Source organism: Haliaeetus albicilla, chromosome W (genome assembly GCF_947461875.1).
Source record: "Haliaeetus albicilla chromosome W, bHalAlb1.1, whole genome shotgun sequence".
NCBI classification, from domain to species: domain Eukaryota; kingdom Metazoa; phylum Chordata; class Aves; order Accipitriformes; family Accipitridae; genus Haliaeetus; species Haliaeetus albicilla.
This window is the reverse complement of record NC_091515.1, coordinates 46,114,364-46,128,188: the sequence shown is the minus strand read 5'-3', so window position 1 is coordinate 46,128,188 and position 13,825 is coordinate 46,114,364. Positions and strand designations below refer to the sequence as shown.

The 13,825-nt window shown below is 36.5% G+C and overlaps 1 protein-coding gene and 1 long non-coding RNA gene across 3 annotated transcripts in view; one reads left to right on the top strand and one right to left on the bottom strand.

The window, feature by feature from the left end:
* The window catches only part of LOC138683548 (uncharacterized), a 313,882-nt gene that overhangs the window by 213,681 nt on the left and 86,376 nt on the right, over positions 1-13,825 (top strand). The window lies entirely within an intron of this gene.
* The window catches only part of LOC138683544 (rapamycin-insensitive companion of mTOR-like), a 105,989-nt gene that overhangs the window by 42,987 nt on the left and 49,177 nt on the right, over positions 1-13,825 (bottom strand). For both annotated transcript variants that reach the window (XM_069775521.1, XM_069775523.1), the window contains exons 5-11: positions 13,618-13,749; positions 12,513-12,576; positions 7,608-7,734; positions 6,488-6,657; positions 6,171-6,238; positions 5,036-5,103; positions 226-308 (exon numbers count right to left, since the gene is read on the bottom strand). In XM_069775521.1, coding sequence (XP_069631622.1) covers positions 226-308; positions 5,036-5,103; positions 6,171-6,238; positions 6,488-6,657; positions 7,608-7,734; positions 12,513-12,576; positions 13,618-13,749 — 712 coding nt within the window. The remainder of the gene's footprint in view (positions 1-225; positions 309-5,035; positions 5,104-6,170; positions 6,239-6,487; positions 6,658-7,607; positions 7,735-12,512; positions 12,577-13,617; positions 13,750-13,825) is intronic.

Below are 13,825 nucleotides of genomic sequence, written 5' to 3'. Positions count from 1 at the left end.
ATAAGGAGCTGAGACAGAAAAAGCAAGCAACTTGCTTAAGATCACATGGGAATTTTACAATGGAATTATAGACTTAGACTTGGGGGTGAAATACAGTCAAGGCTAGCGGTCTCATAACTGGAATCTGCGTTTAAACCACTAAACTGATAAAATTTGTAAAATGTTAAATGTTAATTAAAACATCCAATATTATTCTTATATCAGTACTAAATATTTACCACCTACCCGTATTTCCATATTTGGTATACAGAGTACCCCAATAAGAGACTGAATCCCAGAATTTCCAGGTTTGCACAGACTGATAATACCTAGAAAACATTAAATACATAATAATATTCCATCACCAAACAAACAAAAGCATTAGACACGCTGCTAAATTTGATTTCCGGTTTGAGTACAAGCACAAATGATAAAAATTACTAATCATAAACATTTTTCACCTTTATATCATCTCCTTTCTAATCAATGTTTAACAAAGCTTTCTAACCACAAAACTTCGTTTCTTCATTAAAAACTATAGCTACTTTTACCCATTCTACTGTGAACAGTATTCTCAAATTATCTGCAAAACCAACATTTACATGGAAGAAATGGCAGAAAGAAAAGACAAAATTGTTGATAAAGAATAAATCTTAAACCTGAAAGATTTGCATCGTTTTGGCAGAACTGAGCAGTTTCTCCATCAAAAGCTGTATCTTAAATGAACAAATTATTTAGTTACCTTTAATCTTAGGTGAAGTCTAAACAGCGAGTTTAAATATACGTGGAATAACATTCTCTGTGTACTGTTTTTAATCATCTTTTCCCAAATGACAAGTGCTCATCTCCAGAATTTTCATAGAATCATAGAACAGTTTGGGTTGGAAGGGACCTTTAAAGGTCATCTAGTCCAACTCCCCTGCAATGAGCAGGGACATCTTCAACTAGATCAGGCTGCTCAGAGCCCTGTCCAACCTGACCTTGAATGTTTTCAGGTTACCACCTCTCTGGGCAACCTGTTCCAGTGTTTCACCACCCTCATTGTAAAAAATTTCTTCCTTCTTCTTTTCAACACAGTTGATTTTATTTTGCATAAAATCTCTTATAATTTGGTCCTTTTACACTATATTTTTACTCAATTAGTTTAATATTTCAATATTAATAGGGCAAACTCTCAAATTGTTTATAAATGTTACAGAATACCCCCTGAAGCAAATGATTACACTTATTTTCAGCCTCAAATTACATACAATCTCTTAATTCAAAATGTGGCTGCAAAAACCTTGCTCATTTCCTTGACCGTTTCTCTTCATACATCACAGAATAAATTAAAAGTTACAGTAACATGCTATCCAGAAAACAAACAAGTTTCTCCAAAATACAACTTCAAATGAACAAAAATAAGCCAGGTTTGCATACCTTTTTGTCTTACATATTATAAACAAACACAAATCTTCATTCATTAAAAATTACTAAAAGATGAAAAGTATCACCTACTCATCTATTTATTTTCACTAACACAAATTTAACTTTAATGACATGTGCTTTATATGAACTTGAAGAAAGTCCTCAAGTTCAGAACTTCCATGTCACAAAACCTTATGACAAGCACATGTGGCCACATACACATTAATGGCATTTAAATATGTTCCACAGTGCACCTCAGAGGCCTTTCCCCTCCCCCCCAAGAGCATATAATGGCCTGTGGTGGGTTCACCTTGGCTGACCGCCAGGTGCCCACCAAGCTGCTCTATCACTCCCCCTCCTCAGCTAGACACGGGGAAAGAAAAATATAACAAAAGGCTCATGTGTCAAGATAAGGACAGGGAGAGATCATTCATCAATTACCATCACAGGCAAAACAGACTCAACTTGGGGAAAATTAATTTATTACCAATCAAATCAGAGTAGGGGAATGAGAAATAAAACCAAATCTTAAAACGCCTTCCCCCCACCCCTCCCTTCTTCCGGGGCATAACTTAACTCTCAATTTCTCTACCTCCTCCCCCCGAGCAATGCAGGGGGACGGGAAATAGGGGTTGCGGTCAGTTCATCACATGTTGTCTCTGTCACTCCTTCCTCCTCACTCTTCCCCTGCTCCAGGCGTGGGGTCCCTCCTATGGGGAGACAGTCCTCCACGAACTTCTCCAACATAAATCCTTCCCATGGGCTACAATTCTTCACAAACTGCTCCAGCATGGGTCCCTCACAGGATCACAAGTCCTGCCAGAAAACCTGCTCCAGAGTGGGCTGCTCTCTCCATAGGGTCACAGGTCCTGCCATGAGCCTGCTCCAGTGTGGGCTTCCCACGGGGTCACAGCCTCCTTCGGGTGCATCCACCTGCTCCGGCATGGGGTCCTCCATGGGCTGCAGGGGGACAGCCTGCCTCACCACGTGTGACGTTCTGACAAATTATAGTCAATATCTCAAACATTCGTTAAAGAACTTTGGTGGAGAAAATGGCCTCTGTAAAAATGCTGGAGTTCTGTGAACAGGACAATGTGGCCGGAGGAGAGGGCCCCACAGAGGGTGGGACCACACTTCTCCAAAGCCCCAATTTCTTATCTTAAGTGACCAGGAGAAGGAGCACAGCATATGCGCCTGGAGGAGGTGGCCCCACGGAGGATGGGACTGTGCTTCTATCTTAAGCGGTCATGCCAGCAGGAAAAGAGACGCAACTCCACAATGAACCCCCCCAAAGCTCACCGACAGATTCCAGAGAACCCTGGGAATGGGACTGCGCATGTTGAGACCATCAACTAACACACTATAAAAGAAGGGAGAACGAGTTCTCAGTGCGCGCCCTCCGGAACTGGATCTCTATGCTGGCTGGACCAACGCTGGACCCAGGACTGGTGAAACCCTTCTCTTCTCTCTTTCTTTCTCTCTCTCCCTCTTTTCCTTCTCTCTTTTCCACAGTCCCTACACCTCATCCTTTTAAACATAAACCATTGACCAAGTCTGGGACTAGGAGTGGATCTAGCCGCCCCGGGCTCCTCTCTGAGAAGGAGTCCAGAAAGCAAGGGGGTCTGCTCTGAACCTCATGACTCAACGGGAGGGCTCTCCTCCTGATACAGTTTCATGTTCCTTTTTCCATTTTTTTTTCTACACCTCCCTTGTCTTTTCAAACAGCAGCTTAATGACATGTTGCAAGGTTCATATTGATAAGTTCACTTGTACTTGGGCAAGGTTAGCTAGGTTGAATAAATGTTGATTGTTGTTTGAACTCCCCTGGTGTCGTTTCACCTTAATTCTGACAAAGGAAATCCACGAACCTGAGTTGTTCCAACTTTGGGACGCGACACCATGGTTTTCGCCATGGGCTGCAGGGGATTCTCTGCTCTGGCACCTGGATCACCTCTTCCCCCTCCTTCTTCACTGACCTGGGTGTCTGCAGGGTTGTTTCTCTTACATGTTCTCACTCCTCTCTCCGGCTGCAATTGCCATTGCGCAGCAACTTTTTCCCCTTCTTAAATATGTTATCACAGAGGCACTATCACCATTGCTGATTGGCTCAGCCTTGGCCAGCAGTGGGTCTGTCTTGGAGCCGGCTGGCATTGGCTCTATCGGACATAGGGGAAGCTTCTAGCAGCTTCTCACAGAAGCCACCCCTGTAGCCCCCCAGCTACCAAAACCTTGCCATGCAAACATGGCTACATCCCAATTGCAATGCAGGAATAGATTTGGGTGCATGCAGTCATTGCTGCATGCCCCAATTTCAACTCTAAGGACATGATCGCACATGAGGATAAAGGACACAGTAATGAGCTCTAAAGAATAACCCAGTCTGGAGAATAAGGAGAGCAGAACAGTAGAACAAAGCAGACAGTACAGACAGGAAAAAAAAAACCAACCAAAACACCCCAAACAAAAAACTGCCCAAAAAGCCATAACAAAAAAAACCAAAACCATCCTCAAGTCTGGTTTTGCTACATGTCCTTTGGGAAGACCGGGAGTATAAGGACATTTTTGTACTAAAAAGTGTTAAGATGTTAGTCTCCAACATAACAAGTAATATATTAAAAAAAAAAAAAAAAAGGATTAACATATAACAGTGAAAGTACCACAGCAAGTAACATATTCCAAGACAATTGTTTATTCAGTCACTTGAACTTCTCAGGCTTATGCTATTAGTTCAAAGTGTCTGAGTTAAGGAAGATGCAGCAACACTCCTATCAGAAACTGCTTCTCAGAAGTTTCAAAGTTGTCACAAACTTTCCAAGCTTCCTCCCCAAACAAGTGAGAACACATGTGAGAAACTTTTGAAGGATACCTGGATGTTAAATTAAGTTTACTGATAATTTTCAGAACATTAAAAAATAAAGCAAATAGTCTTACAAAGCAAAAGCCTTTCTATACAGTCTGAATCTTTCTTTCCTAAGTACAGCCTGTAAAAATCCTAACCAAAATTTTGGTAAACGGTCATATCAACTGTTTTAGTTTATTTGCAAGACACTGTCTTTACTAAAAGAACAAGCAGTCCCTGAGGAAATATCTTCATGTTAGATATTGTAATACTGCAGAGAAAGGATTTAGAAAAATGTGAAAACCTAGTTTTTCAATTTAGAAATGTCTTCTACATGAAAAATCCAAAACTATATCCATACTGCGATTATCTTCAACTATAGCACTTGGTAAAAGCAGGTGGTAATGAAACTATTCTGTTGATATCTCTTCACACAGTCAAATAGATTTCTTATTTACAATGGCAGAAAAATCTCAAAGGGAAATTCTTATGATATGATGCTATTTTCAACATCCTCTCACCCATCAAATGTCAAGAAGTACCATCAAGGTACAACTTATATGGCATTCTATACTAAAAAAAAAAAAAGAGAGCTGTGTTTTGTCAGTAGAGTTAGTCAAAGAAAACTATGTATGAGTCCTCCAATTTAACAATATCAAAACACATCTTAGTACCATTGTAGGAAGGTACTGATAGAAATTAGATAGGTCGAGAGAGACAGATTCTGTGCTTAAATAAACCACTCTTTTACACTAGAAAGTAAAATTCCCCTTCCAATCATCCAACTTCAAACAAACAAAAAAATCTTACCTGCCCATGATCGAAATGCTGCCACTATTCCCATTTTACTAGCTAGGAACCGTGCTTCTCTGTCCTCTCTGTCATTAAAATAACAAATGTCACAATACACAGGTTAATTACTCTAAAACAAAAAGTGTTACTAACATAGCAAGTAAAGAGTAGTTAACTGAAAGTTTAGATGGGGGACAAAATCCAGAGTAAGAAAAATCTGTTACATACATATGTGTATATATGTATGCAATGTGTACACACATACAAAGATTAGAATTTTTTAAGTATTGTTACTTTTCCTTTTTGCAGTGGAGGTTCCATGGTAGGAGGATCACATCAAAAGTAAACACCTATATTTGGTCACATGATTCACTCTGAAGCCTCCACTGACAGTAAGACTACAGCAGGGGCCACTTGGACACTGATTCAGTTATGCAGACCTAAGCGTCTATTGCCATTTTGATAATTAAAAAACAAAACAACAACAAAAAAACCCCAAACAAATAAAAAACCAAAAACCACACATACACACACAAAAAACCGCCAACACCTGAATAATTCAAGTTGGAAGCAATTTCAGGAGGTCTCTAGTCCAAACTCCTGCACAAAGAAGTTGTCAGCTCTGAGACCATATCAGGTTATACACAGAGCTTTATCCAGTTGGGTCTTAGAAACTCTCAAGGATGAAGGCTGCAGGACCTCTCTGGACAGCCTGTTCTAACACTTGACTGGCCTCACAGAATTTATTTTTTTTCCCCCGATATCAAGTTGGAACCTCTTGTTTCCATTTCTGAGCCTGACCATACAACCGTCAAACATAAAACTAGCTCAAATGCAAACTCCTCATTGTGGATGTTTAAAGCTAGGTAAAAAGAAACCCATACCTGAAGTAAAAAATTATGATTGTGATGATTTTTTTAAATAAAAGAAATATAATGGGGAGAAGGGAAGAAGGGTAAAACTAATTTTCCCTTTTAAATCTGAAACGCTTAACAATATTTTAAGAAGTTGCATTCTAACCTGCTATAATATTCAACTTCAAATAGTTTAATATTAGCTAATTGCTTTTATTTTGTCACTTAGGAAAGAAAAATAGTTTCATTCCAGTACCATGAACACAATTGATAGCATAAGTAGTAGCACTAACACTTACTTGAGTTGTCCTTCTGCTGTGTCTGGATTATGCCTGTAGTGAAAATCTGTGTAAGGAGCTAAGATTCGCTGAACAGAAGAAAGACATGCATTACTTTCACATGAGAATAGTTAGTTAACAGGTCTTGCCCTTTCCTCAGTCCCACTCCAATCTGTCATGTTATTCCTGCTTTATGAATCATTAAGCTCTTAGCCTAAAATGTTGCATTTAAACATTTTGCACTAATACAGAGGGTGAAATTTGAAGTGAAAATTAAACAGTTTCATTAGTAATACAATGTTTAACTTCTGTCACTAAACAAGTAAAATTGAACCCACCTCTAACTCTACATCTGCTCGTACATACTGTCGGGTCTTTGGATGATTAATGAGGTGCAAAACTGTAGTTATCAAAGCCTCATTTATTCGGCTTAGCTGACAATCAATCACATTTTTCAAGATGGTACTTAAACCACCCCGAAGAGCCACCACCTCAGGATTCTGAAGTGCTAAATAAAGAAAAACACATCACTTTGGCCAGTGATAGGAAAGAAAACATTTCACGACTTCCAATACAACAAATTTGTCATCTGTTTAGTATATATATCTTTTTCTTCCTGAACACTGCTGAGGCACACAATAAAGCTTTTAATGACTGACATTAGCAATAAATTGAGATTTTTTGATTAATTTATCATCAACAAAAATACTGGTCGGTCAGTCACCATTGTGCAGCAATTTCCCAGCTTATTTCCAACCAAGTTTCCATACAATAGTGTCTGGATTCCCCTGCAAAAAAGTTTTGTGCTTCACTAGACTGACATGAATAAAATATTTATATTAGAATATAAATGAGTAACAGATTGTTCAGTTCTTTAAAACAGAAGTTTCTATCTTGAAAACGTTGCTGAAGTTATTTCTCATTGATTGATACAAAACTGAAAAATACTTTAAAAATCAGCACCCACATACAAGTATAGGGAGTTAGTATAAATCACTGTCCAGATAGCCTTTACATGGACACAAATACTGACTTCCAGAAGCCAGCTAACCACAGTACCCACTGTAAAAATTTTTAAACGAAAATGTTTTGTAGTTCTCTGAACACTTGTACATTTGTCAGCGCCTCATGTATGGAACTTTCCCTACTTCCAATCCATTAGTTTTATAAACATCAACTGCAGCAGGGAAACGTTTTTAAGGTAACGCAAAAATTGGCAAGTCTTAAAGGAAAGATATTTTGATTTTAAGTTAAAGTGATTTTGTTTTATATCAAACTAACGGCTAAAATATATGAAATGGACATTAAGAACATTTAACATCTAATTCATTAGTTATTAAACAAATACCCTTAATTATTTTAATACAATCTATTTAATATGAACCCACAGAAGAGAATCTCTTAGAAGACTGAGGACAATCACAAAAATTTTTCTTAATTAGCTTTCAGTTATCTTACCTAGTTCACAGATAATGGCTATACACGCTCGAACCATTCTGTCTCTTTCTTGAAGACCATCGTTTCCAACTGCTATCAAAGAATTAGTAATAGAACTGGGGAACAATGAAGCATTCACAGTGATCATCTGCCAAAAATGAAAGAAAAAGCCCTCTGGTTTATTCATATTTCTCTAAATATACTCACAGATTCACTAGCATTTTGTTTCCTAGATACTACCAGACCACTCCATATATTAATTGGTTGTATTCTGCAAATCCTCAAAACACTTTCTTTTGTTCTTGAAATTCTTCATTTGTCAATTTACCATTCTCTTCCTGCTTCAGTTTTTTATTTTTATATTATTTTATTATAATAAGGGTAAAAAAAACCCTGACTGTTGAAGAGAGAACTACTGCTACCTTCTTCAGATTTTTTCCAAGAATTTCTTTATCAACAGAGAACACTATCTAATAACAAAGAGTAGATTATAAACTCTTCTAGAAGACTCATTCATACTGCACCAGATATCTACCTTCAATACCTAATCAACTTTTTAATTAGCCAAGACTAAACTCTCTTGTTTTGTAGAGAGATCCTTAGGCTGCTGTAGACTACAGAAAAGGACAGTCAACAAAAGAAGCTGCTATAGTATTTGGAAGACAACTGTCAGCAACACCCCTATATCCTCTTGTATAGTACCTGATCTTCCTAAAACTGCAGTGTTCATCATAATGCAACTTCATCATATGTTATATAGCTATACGTCACAAAAAGCACACACACTTTAAACTTAAAAAAGTTCTTAGATGTTTAGTAGATATTGAGCATTTTTTAACATCTCAGTTTTATTTATTACTAGAAAAAATGTGACATGGTTGAGTGGACTATTGTGGACACATATTTAGCTAATGGTCGCAAGAGCATTCCAGACGCTTTTAGACGACCTTGAACAGAATAAACAAGAAGACAAAAAAAGAAAGATGCCAATTAGAAGAACACAGGTGCACATTCCACGATAAAGGGAACTTGGCACAAAGAACCTCAATTCGGCAGTTTATCTTGACCAATTAGACTGAGACAAGTTTCGCATGTTTTAGTTGGTATAACCAATTATGTCTTATGTTTATGCGCGTGTACAGAGTTAGTATAACCAATTATATCTTATGTTTATGTGCGCGTACAGTGTTGATATAACCAATCATATTTTATGCTTGTGCGCGTGTACAGTAACTTTGCAGAATATGTGACTATAAGTATGTGTGTGTTTTAGCAATAAAGGGTCGTCTGCTTTCAACTTTACAGGCATCCGTCTACTTCAATCTCCTCAGACTATAACAAATTATGTTGTTCCCTTTTTAAGCAGTCAGACAAAAAACTTATTTCCCCTTAGTAATACATCTGTTGTTTAACTTTAGTGATGTTCATGTTTCGTAATATACGGGATATGTATATTGCATTTTAGCAAACTATGAATAAATATTAATAGAGAGCTACTCAGCCTTTGTAGTCAATGTCTCATTTGGGGGGTGGAGTGGGGTTTTTTGCCTTTAATGTGTGCACAGGGTCTTGCTCCTTTAATTCAGTATAAACTCTGTTTGTCCTAAACTAGCAGACGACGACTTCCATGGCACAGGAGCTCTTTAGTAGTGTAAAGGAGTATTGGCTGTTAAAATTTGTTCTTCTATTCTGTCTCAAATTTATTGCAAATTGTTTTGTTTTTTTTTTAAATTGAAGAATGACTAACCAAGGTTTAATTTAATATCCCTTTTGTTTCCAACAAAAGCAGGCTTATCTCCATTATTTTTCCAAAAGTGCTTTGTCCTATATTCATTTTACAGGTCCCTTAGATGTCTTGGAGATATTTGTTCAAAGAGGATTACTTTTTTTCCCCCTCTCTTTGCAGAGAATATTAAAATGAGAAGAGATCAACCATTATGACAAATATATTTGAATGCTTTAACGAGTTTATTTTTAAGACATGTTTTTGAGAAATTTCTTGTCATACGTAATGTTGTCACCCAAAAAACAGGAAGCTTTAAGATAGGACTCTAAATAAACCCCAAACTCTTCCCCACCCACACAGTCTTCCACTTTTACAATGGCATGAAGTAACAAGAATTAGTAATAGAATGGGTGTACCAATCCACTCTACAAAATTATAACCTTTTTTTCTACTGACACTGATGTGTACTTAAGTGTGAGGACACAAGCAGCCTCTTAAGGCTGTTTTGCTTCATTGTTTTCTTTGGTTTTAAGACATGAGAAGGAAAGATTTTTCTTTTAATATTCAACTCCAAATATTTTAGTAGAATAAATACAAATAATAAATACAATCCATTTGCTTTCATTCTGCTCTAAATATTGAAATGCAATTCTAAAGACCAAGGACAGGTGATGCAAGGCTACTTACAAGTGGATATGATGAAATAAGTAAGAAAAGACTGTGAATTTGGTCTTTAAAGATTCCTTTAAAAAAAAAAAAAAGAGGAAGAAAGAAGGTGGTTCATATTATACCTCACCCTAACTTCTGCTTTGAAGATAAAACTTTCTGCCTATTAAATTATTGAAAAATGGGCAGAATTAATTCTATTAGATGAAGAAACACTTTCTGAAGCATTGCTAAAGACACTGCTAAATTACAAAGCTCTTACTAGGAAATGTAGAGGTGATAGTACTAAACACTACCCCACAGAGTACAGTCAAAAGAGAATATGAGCACTCGGTCTTCAAAAAAATCAGAAACCAAGCTTAAAAAGTTTAAAGTTGTTTTTCTTTTCTCTTCCTACACTACTTTAACCTGCACTGTTTTTTAAACAAGTTATCATTAAGTGCCTTTTATAAATTCATAAAACAGGATTAATATTTTACATTTTGTTCTTCTACTCTATGAAAACAAAGAGAAAAGAGTGAGAGAATGTTTTAAAGTTTTATATCTATGTTATTCTTGCATGGGCATTTTTGCTCTCAAAGACGAGGTTAAAGAATTGCATGCATACTTTGGAACAGAAAACAATAGTTCTAAGATGCTGGTGGAACCCAGTTCAGCTCTTCCACAGCTCATAGTAAATTATCTCCTGCACAAATTAATTAAATCTGATTGTTGTATTTGCCATTCATTCTCCTCTCCTAAGACCTTCATATAATCTTTTAGGAATCCTGGTATCAAACTACTGAGTCTGAGATCTTGCAGGAGATAAGGAGAGATGGGAAAAGGGCAAGAGCAGGGTAATAAAAAAACATTGTGAAAATACAGAATGTGCCATTCAGGACATGTGTCACAGTATCCTTTGTGAGAGAGAGTTTCTCAAGTATTGACTGCTCTGTGCCAATGCATGCTTAACTGTTGCAGCCCAGACAGAACATGAAAAAGGTGTTAAATTTACTTGTAGCCAGGGTGGGTGGATTTTTGTTTGTCTGACATCATCTTTTAAGAAACAAGGATGTTTTAGGTAGTAAAAGATGTTAGGAAACATCATTCATCAACATAGTTCTCAGCATTGGAGAATCATCAGCATCCCTGTACAGCATGTACGTTCCATGCATGTACATCCCATGTACAGCATGCTTGTACAATGATGGAGGAAAAAAAAAGCACTTGTGATCAGCCGTATGATTTTTTTTTTTTAACGTTTATCTTTCAGGATCATTTTAAGTCAAACTATTGGATTTATTTCTCTTGCTTCCTCTTGTTTCTTTCAAGCAAGACAGAAGTCTTTGCTCAACTAGGAAATGCTCAAGAAAACCTAGGAATATGAGGACAAATTTCTGACCCAAATAAAACCAATTCATTATAAGTGCATTTCCATTCCATTTTCTGATTTAAGTTATTCTGGCCCTACACTGAAGCTCTTCTTTAAACCAGATTAGCAAAGAATTTTTATAAATTGTGACTTCCTCAAGGATCCATTCCTTTATGGTTGTATTTTTTGTTTGTTTGGGTGGGGTGGGTGTTTAAGCTTTAAAACTCTTTTTGGCACAACTGTTAATCAAGCGTATTGTCTCTTCTGTAAGAAACCAAGTGAGTGCGTTTTAAGAAAAGAAATTGCATATCAAGCTTCCACATTTTCAACCTAAATATATATATATATAAAATACATATATACATAAAACAGATTAAACACACACAGTGCTCCTGGAGAACAATTCTCCCAACTACTTCAAACCTTACTTGAGTCCTTGGTAGTTTTTCCTAAGATGCTCAGTAGAAGTAGAAGAATGTAAGCAAGATAAAGAATAGCAAAGTCCAGTACAAAGGCAGAGTACTATATTGCCTGAAAAAAATAGCTTCAGTAGCTGTATATGCCAATTTCTCTAGGATGAACTTGAAAATGCAACTACCACAGCTTCAAACATCTCACATCCATGGGCACACAGGACAGTAACCACCACAGACTAACTACGTCTTATTGTGTATCTGAGAAAAGAACTACAGATAGCATCAATCTCTATGGATAAAGCAATAAGGCTAGAAGCATTCCTTCAACTGATTATTCCAGCAATGGCAATTTGCCTCATTTCTCAAATGGCAGAAAATCTCCCATCCTTGATTTACAGATGCTTAAACACACTATACAATAAAGTTAAATCATTAGATGAAACATAATAATATGGTTCTTATATCCTTGCATTCATCATTTGATAACTTTTTCCCAAATCTTGTCCAGTTTGATCTCTATCAAAGAAAAATTAGCAGGATTTTTCTAGCCCACTCAAGATTCTCAGTGGTAAGAGATTAAAATCAAAACAAGTCTCAGTACTACCCCTCCTTCTCTCTTTTGAATTATCAACTATAATTTCTTCTCACATGATAAAGTAAGGTAAGATATTAGAGACTGTGTGGAAAAAAACCTGCTGATGGAGAAAAGCTGGAGTCAGCACAGCTGACTGGCATAGCTGATAAGACCATATATAGTTAGATTTTACCTTTCTGACTAATCGAAGTGCTTGTGTTCTTTCTACTTCATTACTCTGCTGTATGTCAATACACCTAAAATAAGTTAAAACAGGTTTTGTTTATAAAAGTTAAGATGAAAGTTAGTGTTCTTAACATCTCGCATTAATATTAATGCAATTGAATAAACAGAAGAATATTATGACTGATCGTTTAAAAATTCTGCTTTTCATCAAGCATACTCAGTATGATTGGTCAATTAGCCTCATTTTACTTTTTTTTTCCCAGTTATCTTCATTATAATTAAATCACTAGAACGTTCTCAAATATACAGTGACAAGGCATAATGGCTTCAACAAATATTTTCTGAGCTAGCTGCATTTGTCATTTCAAAAGGAACTAAACAAAGTATTTGTAATGTTTCACATCAACAAGTTTTGTGTGTGTTCTCAGATCAGAAAAGTCCTTTTGCTCCAACAAAATTAAACAGCACACTGAAATTTACTATGTGTGTATATTTATAGAAACACACACATATATATATCAGTATATTAAAATCCAACAAGATTTTAACAAAGGAAGCACTAGAAATTATAATATTTAGATCTACTCATGATACCGATCTTATTATCTCATTATTACTTTGCCCTTCGGTATTCTTCTGTTGTGTCATGGGTTATACTTAGATTACAAATTCTTGGGCATGAACTACTTTTTTCCCCTGACTTTGTACTAGAGGCTCCAAAGCACTAGGATAATACAAAGAATCAGAACAACTCCCATAAAACAAACTTAAGACATGAAAATTACTGAGGTTTCAACCTTCTAATATCACCACAGATTAATTTATGATTAGTGGCACTTACGATTAAAAAACACCTATAAATTGTCTAATTTTTTAATTACTCGTAGTATATCATATATTAGGACAGCATTTTATTTGGATTAGCTGGTGATGTATTACCCCTCTATTTTTAAAGAGGGACACTATTCATACTGAAGAAAAATTACTTTTATAAAGCTACATATCAAGAATGTAAGAGGATATGAAAACACCTTTTCTCACCTGTCTCAACCACAAAAACCCAAGTGATTTACAGTTGTACAATTTACAGCAAAGAAGGAAAGGAAAATTACCTGGCTATCAAGTAATCCACTTTCAACTTTAGCACCTTCTGGAGAATACTGGAGTCTCGAATGAGATAGCGGAGGGCTCGCAATCCTGCTGCTCGCACCTCTTTTGCTTCATTTAGTAAAGCTAACCGCAGACTACAATGAAGAAAACAAGGGGAACAAACAATTATTTAGCAGCAGGTAGACTTCACCATCTGACATGCAGCTACTA